This window comes from Medicago truncatula, chromosome 1 (genome assembly GCF_003473485.1).
Source record: "Medicago truncatula cultivar Jemalong A17 chromosome 1, MtrunA17r5.0-ANR, whole genome shotgun sequence".
Taxonomy (NCBI): domain Eukaryota; kingdom Viridiplantae; phylum Streptophyta; class Magnoliopsida; order Fabales; family Fabaceae; genus Medicago; species Medicago truncatula.
Genome location: NC_053042.1, coordinates 41,480,987 through 41,489,696, shown reverse-complemented (window position 1 = coordinate 41,489,696; position 8,710 = coordinate 41,480,987). Strand labels below are relative to the sequence as shown.

Sequence of the window (8,710 nt, the reverse complement as noted above, 5' to 3'; positions counted from 1 at the left end):
CTTTCTTATTTTATTTATATATTTCTTAGTGTAACTTTAACCCAAGAAACACAGTCGTACTTAACACTCTAAGAGAGTAGTTAGGGAATTCATGTCTGAGGGACATAGTATCTCTCTCCGCAAGGAAATCACAGTTGAAGAAACTTAGTCAACCTTGACTAACTTCAGCTTCCGTCGACATTTTTTTAAAACACATCCATGCACATACTTGTTGAGTCCAAAATCACTTATATATTTATAATTGAATTGAACTTTTGTACGTTTATTTTCTCTCAAAACTTTGAGACCTAAAATCATAGTTTGAAGTGATCCTGGTCACGATGTTCAAACTCTTCGCAATATCAAACAAACGCAAATTAAATAAAAAATAACGATAACAATATCTATTTTAACACACATTATTCATCATATTCTCCTTCATTAATTAAAGTTTATGAGTCATGTAAATTTTTTGAGACTTGCACATTTTGGTAGGGTAGGGCCCTTATAATATTTTTTGTTACAAGGCCTGCATAAATTTTAACCAATGAAAAAGATATATAATGAAATTTGGATTTTTTTTTTTGTGGTAGTCGTTCTCCAGAAAATGAAAACAAGGGTAGATTAGTAACAGTAGATTTGAAAATGAAATTAAGATAGCATAATAAAGCCATGAACACATTCTTAATTCCCGCTAAACAACACTATACAAAGACACACACACACACACACACACACTCCTACCCATTCACACTTCACTCTTCTTCTTTTCCATTTCTGCAATTGTGAAACAAACCCTAATCCCACAATCCAATGGCACCCAAATCCCAAACCCGCTCTTCCTCCGCCGCCTCTGAATTCTTCAAACCCGGCACCTTAGTCGAAATCAGCTCCGACGACGACGGTTTCCGCGGCTCATGGTTCACCGGCAAGATCGTCCGCCGTCTCGCCAACAACAAGTTCATGGTGGAGTACGACAACTTGATGGAAGATGAAGCAGGTACAAAGCATCTCAAAGAATCACTCAAGCTTCACCAGCTCCGACCAGTTCTTCCGACGGAGGCTAACCGGGTGTTCAAATTCGGCGATGAAGTTGATGCCTATCACAATGATGGATGGTGGGAGGGTCACATTACTGAGGAATTGGAGGATGGAAGGTTCGCGGTGTATTTCAGAGTTTCGAAGGAGCAGATCGTGTTCAACAAGGAGGAGCTCAGACTTCACCGTGAATGGATGCATGAAAAATGGGTCCCACCTTTTCAACAACAGGTATGCTAGGGTTTGAATTCTAGGATCAATTTATGTTGTTTATCGTGTTTAGATTGAATTTTAGGGTTGCATTGTTATTTGCGTGTCTCAGTATGGGCTTGTTTGGTGAACAGCTTATTATGATAAGCGCTTATACATAAGCTTACATAAGCTATCTTTATAGAGAAAGATAAAATGAAGCTAAATTGTTTTTGTGTATGATATTAGCTGTTTTTGTAAGCTATATTGGAGAACTTATGAAAATAAGCTGAAAAAAGCTTGTGAAAATTGTCAGAAGCTGTTTTCATAAGTTTTCCATGACGGTTTCACTAAACTTATGCTAATAGATGAGCTCAAATAAGCCAATCCAAACAGGCCATATGTTATTGTTATTTAACTTTATTTGCTTGCAGTTAAATGTTGTGAGTGGTGATATTCTTTGTTAATTATTAATGTTATAGGATGATAGTGACATCAAGAAAAAGGTGACGGTGAAGGTTGATGAAACTGTGACGGAAGAGAATGTGGATTTTGAGGTTAAGCCAGGGACATTGGTTGAGGTTTGCAGTGATGAAGAGGGTTTTAAAGGAGCTTGGTTTTCTGCCACACTTGTTGAGGTGAAGGGAGAAGGTAAGTTAGTTGTCGAGTACGATAGCCTGCTGGATGAGGATTCAAGTCTCCTGAGAGAGGATGTTGATATCCTGCAAATGAGGCCTCGTCCACCAAAAACTGCTGAAGTTGCTCAGTTTGAAGTTCTTGATGAAGTTGATGCTTATTATAACGATGGGTGGTGGGTTGGTGTTGTTTCGAAAGTTCTTGGGGACTCCAAGTATATTGTTTTTTTCAGGAACTCCAATGAGGAAATTGAGTTTCAAGATTCCCAGTTGAGGCTGCATCAGGACTGGATGAATGGCAAATGGGTCATGGTTTCGAAGGTATGATTGCAATGTTTGTTCTTTTGATTGTCAACATTGACACTTACTTTTAAAACTAGACTTGAGTTCATTTGTATTATAGCATATTGTCAAAATAATCTGTTGGCTTGTGAGGATTGGCTTCAATACTCTCCTCGTGGAATGTTTTTATTGAATTACCCTCGCCACGTCTTGGGACAAATTCTAAATAGAAATTAGTCTTCCTTTGGAGTTTGGATGAACTAAAGCACAAACTGGCAGACAATCTTATATAAGCAGACTCAATCTTTTTGAGTGTGTTAAATTTCATCCCTACTGAAATACGGGGTAAAGGATTGATGTTTAGAAACTTGTGCTTTCTCATATACGAGGGTGATGTACCTGGTCAATGTTTTTAAATTGATTGCTTTCCAGGATAATAGTTCATATATTATGAACACATTAATATAATTATTGACTCAAATTCAAGTAAGTGATTACTACGGAGTTGGATTTGCCTGCTTTGTCACTTGCTTTTACAGTCTAGATTTCTGGATTCTTGACTATCGATGTTTTTTTCAGTACTTACCCTACTTGCTCTGCATTTTTTATTGTTGGCTTGCGCATTCTCTGCAGAGAATGATGTGTAGGTTGAGATAATTGTTTTGGGGGGAGTTTGTGTAATACGTGGGGGTAAGCATAAAGATACTAGTAGAGCTAAGTAGAAATTTGAATAAACAGCTATAACAAAGTCTTTTCCTATTATCAAGTCTTTTCTTATTGGATAGGATCAACAATATGAATTAATCGTCACCATAAAATCATGTTATATATGACCATGTATATGGTTTAAAGATATTTTATCTGTACTCTGTAGTATCTTTAACTGTCTTTAAAAACTACTGTATTATCCCTTATCTAGTCTTGGTCTCATTATCCATACTTGACAGTCTTTCTTTTCTCCATACATTACCACACCAGCTAAGACGATATTCCATCATCTTCTCTATTATGAGGTTGTGACTGTAATAAAATTTTGCTTTAAGCTTAAGAAGAGTTTTGATATCACATAACACACTCAAAACATTCTTTTATTTCATCCATACTATTTGGATCGTATGATTGACACATGCATTTATCTCCTTTTAACTTTGTATGACCGACTCAAGGTAAAATTTGTTGAAGCATATGTTCTCCAATTTTTACCTTTGCAAGTTACATTATCTTTTGTTTGTAGGTTGCTAGACTAGCCTTGCACAATAATTTGTTTTACTTCTACCTTAATGAAAATCATGTATTTCCTAGGATTGTGATATGCGAAAATCGTGTTTCCTAGGCTTTTTTTTTTTATCTCTTCTCTTGACTCTCCTGGTAGTTGTGTATTATACATTGATAGAAAGAGTAGTTTAAAAACATCTCTGGCTTGCTTGTCAATGTTGTGTACAATATTTGAAAATTACACACAACTACTAGTTCTGTAGCATTTGCTCATGTTAGCGAGAAATTATTGATATTGTTGATCGATACTTGAATTGTGACATGTTGTCGCTATGGTGGCTAGAATGTCAAGGTTTATGATGTCTTAGTAGCCCCTTTGTGACTGTAAAAAAAAAAAAGAGCAAATGATATAATATCACTGCCTTCCAAATGTACTAAACCATGTAGTCTTGACTCTTCAGCTTGCAAAAATGTATTTTGACTTCACTGTTGTAACCTCAAGCCTTTTTTTTTTTTTTTTTTTTTTTAACTATTTCAGGCGTTGGTGTTGAGGTTTTGAATGCTGAAAGCAGCAAGAGATTGAAGAAAAACCAGTCCCCCTGGAATCATGAAAATAAAATTCTGTTTGTATCATCGGTCAAATTATCAATAGTCTGTCTAAAAGAAATTACCAGACCATTGTCAAGAATCTGTCTAAAAGAAATCACTAGACCATTGTCCTTCTTTTACTCCCATTTAATGGATCAGAGTAATAGCTCAACATATCTCAGTTATAGTCTACAACAGTCAGGGTATAGTATAAGTAGGGAAGTGTTGGTAGACTGATGATTGATATTTACTTATTAATCGTTAGATTGATATTTACTTCTTCTTCTGGGTTTAAACCTATGAAGTAGGAACTCTAACTCCTTATCTCCTAGTTGAAATCAATTGAGCAAAATATATGGAAGTCAAAAAATACACGCGTTTACACTTAATTTTATTACCTATCCAAACAAAAAACAACAAAAGAAAAAGAAGTAACAACATTGATGCCTACAAAAGGGTTAGGTAACCCAAAAGCGTACTGATGTGATGAAGGATTAGGTAACCTTGAATTTGATGTTTGATAAGGCTTGAAATGTGGTGATTTTGAGCAAAAAAAACTTCAATTTTAGATCGATTTTTGCAATTTGAATTTTGGGATAAGGGAGAGAAAGTTAAAAGTGAAATTGTGAAACTCTGTAATGGGAGGGGTGAACTTCCTTATGTATATCAAATTTGTTTGGATTACGTAATCCGAATGACATGTTGGTCATTTTTGCAGGACGTGTGAGTATGGCTTAGGGTGGGAAAAATAAAAGTCCAATTTTTTTTATACAAGTGTGTTAGGGCACCAACACCCTATGCATATCTTTACTCAAACACTCTAAACATGCATCGTTTAGCGTGAATGCCCTCTTATCATTGAAGAGTGTGGACCAAACCAGAAAATAAAAAATAAAAAAAAGTTATCCCTAAACCTCCTCGGCTCCTCCCCAATGTTGCTCGCTACAACGCTGACTCCTCTGGTAGCCAAGAGTACCAAGTTTGTTTCACCAAACTCAGCCTAAGCAAAATGTAAGGAAACTCCCAATATATATGCTAATACGTTGTAGTCTGTTCCTTGTCAAAGCCAGTGATTATGAAGAATGCCTCCATGATGGGTATATTTGACACGGATGATAGGTCTGCAAGTGCACGGTTGGTAAAAAAGTATCGATCCATATAAAGTTAAAGTAATTTACCAATCTAATTTTTAGTTTTGATTAACTCAAAAGTAATAATTTGGATTAGAGGAATGATTGTTTGATTTAAAGTTCAACTATTAAAAAGTGTTACGGGATTGAGGTTTTCAACGTAGTCTTAAATCCTTGGCATTTCCTATCTATTTCACTATTCTATATTGAATTCATTCCTAAGGACAAGGTTTTCATTTGGTACTTCATGTTTCCTTTTAGAATACATGAAACTTATTCTCATGGTTGATTATCACTGAGATCCTTTGAGTGCAATCTTATTGTCCCTCAAAACTATTAGCATGTTATGATTACTTTGTCTAATCTCATTTGATCCAATATCAAATTTCACCTCTCAGTACTTCGTTTGATATTTGATATAAAATTTAATAACGATGAGATTAGATTAGAACGCAAGTTCATAAAAATCTAGACTTTGGTTTGATTAGAATTCAATCCTTAGATTATTCCAACAATCTTAAGACTAGAAATGTCTACTCACACATGATCATAGTAGACAAGAGATTAAAAGATAAAGACATGAAAGTAAATGACTGAAAATGTAAAAAATTGAAAAATAAAGAACAAAATTTAAGAGAATTGTAAGAACTCTGAATTCTTTCATGGAACAAGATTACAAGTGTCCAAGATGCTTCTTTGCCTTAGAAATGAAGTCTTTTTTATAGACTAGAAACTCAGACAATACATTAAAAACGAGCTACAAGCCATAAATCAAAGAATTTCAAGAGTTTGTAACATCTATTTTTGCTTTGCACAGGACGCATGATCGTGCTTGAGAGGCGCACAGTCGCGCGTGTTGTTTCTGCCATTTTGTGCACGACCTAGGGGCTAAAGAGCACGATTGAACTTCAGTTTTATGACATTTTCATTGATTTTGCTCCCTTTTCTTGGCTCTTAATCTTCGTGATTCAACTACATTGTTCTTCATAAATTTGATTTTGAAAACAAAAACTAATGCTTTGTAGTAAAATAAATCTAGAATTGAACTAAAATAACACAAAAAATATTGAATTCAAATGCTATAAACACTCTAAATTACGACTTATCAATGAACCATACATCCCCAAACCTAACAATCATCTCTCCCACTGCAAGATATAAATTGTTGTTGTCCTAGTGCCCTCTCATCGATCAACTCAATCGTCCAACCATTGCATGATGAATGACAACATCATTCAACTCTTTCCGTTGCTAAAGATGAGCGGGTTGTGTTTGATCAACAAGTCATTAGATATTACTTTTTTAAATTCCTAAAAAATATATACTTAAGAGTTAAATGACATTTTTTTTGGCTAATTAGTCTAGTGGTATTAATACATATCTTAAAGTGAATAAATGAGTATCCAAGTTCGAATCTTGACCCTACATATATTATGCAATATCCTATCAATTAAGTGAAGTTCACAAAGACACTTAAATGACATCTTATTTCATGAAAATTATAACATTTAGAATAAATTTTACTATTTTAAAGTTTAACATTTGAATTTACATAAAAAAAAAAACTTAAAATATATTATTAGAAATAAAATATTTAACAATTTTTTTTGTTGTACGGCTGGAGAGAGCTCATCTTATAAGTTAGAATTCATCCAACAAACATATACTTATCAAATTTCTTAGGAATACTCATATGTAAATGTTCCAAGCATTAATTACATTAGGAATCTATCACAATATATAATATCTCTTTTAAATGTCACAAAAATCATCTATAAAGAATTTGAACATTATCCCCGTGAGCTTACCTCAGTTGGTAGGGATATTATATTTTATATGCAGGGGTCAGGGTTTGAATCCTGGATACTCCAATTCTTCACAATTAAATTGTGTGAGCTTTAACTACTAGGCTACTTGACAAAAAAATAAATAAATTTCAACATTCTCCCCTTATTCCCTTTAAAGAATGAAGTGATTACTATATTTATAAAGCAAGAGTATTAGTACATCTAAATTTACGGTGTTCCGGTAGCATATATTTATTTTGCTTTCTGGTTTGTTAATTAACACAAGACGCTAGACACAATATTGACTTTGATAAATAATCTTGAACTTTAGAGTTCATAAAGTTTTTTTAGGAGAATTTTAGAGTTCATAAACTTTAGAATTTAATAATATTGCCATGAAATTATCATGCTGTTTTACCTTTCTATGTTAATATAACGAAGAAATCAGATAAAAAAAAAAAAAAAAAAACGAAGAAATCAAACCCTTCTATGTTAATAATATTACCATGAAATTATGATCCTGTTTTCACCTTTGAAGATTGTCTTAAGCCACTAGACAACCACTTTAAAGACGACTTACTTAAGTCTAAATTCAAATCGCAAATGTCTTTTCAGTTTCCACCAAAAAAAGATGACTTACGAAGGACCCTCATCCAAAGCTCACTTTGATATGTAATCATCATCCACCTTCACTTTCCCAACAAAGCGTATGTTATCGTCTACTCTTCGAAAGAGTATCTCATTTTTCCGGTAAACCAAGATATCCTAATTGTGGAGACTGATCTATCAAGGTAACTGAAATTAATTTGAGGGGTTGACATTTTCTAACATATATTTTTAATATATATTACGATTAGCACAAATGAAAAACATCGATCCATCACATCACGGTGAAATTAAAAAGTACGTAGTTGATAATTTAATAATAAACAAGTATAATGATCAACGATTCAACATGATATGAAACGAAGTTAATGAAGATTGGTTAAGTCAGTCTGCAATATTATGTGTTCAATATTTAATGTCGATGAGAAAACATTTTTAATGAATGATCACAATTTGATAGACTTCGAAACTCTACTCATCTAAATTTTTTATTATTATTTTTTTAATATGATAAAAGCGATCTATTAATTAATATAATGACAAAAACAATAGTAAATCTTGACTATTAATTTTTTTTATTATTAGATGAACGATTATTTTTAAGCTAAAATATGGTTTTAGTCCCTGTAAATATGTATCGTTTTGGTTGTAGTCTCTGTAATTTTTTTTTTTGTAGTTTTTGGTCGCTACAATTGAGGGACTATTTTCAAAAACCAAATATTTTGCAGAGACCTTTTTAAAAATTAAAATATTTTGCAGGGACTATTTCTCTACAAAATGGATTCATTCATGATGTGCCACGTGTGCAAATCATCACAAAAGTAGGGTTATGGACCAAAACCAAAACGAGGCATATTTGCAGGGACTAGAACCATATTTTAGCCTTATTTTTAACATCCAACCTTTTAAGTTCACCATTCAAACCGTCACATATTAATGGCTTAATACATCATTTAGTCCCTTAATTTAATTATTTTTTTCAAAATGGTCCCTTAACTAAAAAACGTTTCAATTTGGTCCGTTATGTTTTCTGTCGTTACATCTTTTGGTCCTCTCCGTTAGTTTTTAACATCAAATGTCTAAAGTGAACCATATTAAAAGGTTGTGCACCATGGACCTTAGTAAATTTTTTAATTTTAACCTTTTGATTTTTTCTTTAAAAGAGGATTGTTGAATCATGTAGGGTCTATTGTATTTTAGTGTGAACCACTAACACCTAATATTTTTCAGATTTTTCTTCCTCTTCTTCTCTCATCTTCAT

At 33.2% G+C, this 8,710-nt stretch overlaps 1 protein-coding gene across 1 annotated transcript; it reads left to right on the top strand.

Moving 5' to 3' along the window:
* Nucleotides 1-818: 818 nt before the first annotated feature.
* LOC25484707 (protein AGENET DOMAIN (AGD)-CONTAINING P1) lies at nucleotides 819-4,243 on the top strand. The gene is given in 4 exon segments (XM_039829646.1): nucleotides 819-1,088; nucleotides 1,091-1,248; nucleotides 1,689-2,162; nucleotides 3,877-4,243. Coding segments are annotated over 4 exon segments (771 nt in total). The 5' UTR covers nucleotides 819-970; the 3' UTR covers nucleotides 3,898-4,243.
* The last annotated feature ends 4,467 nt before the right edge of the window (nucleotides 4,244-8,710 follow it).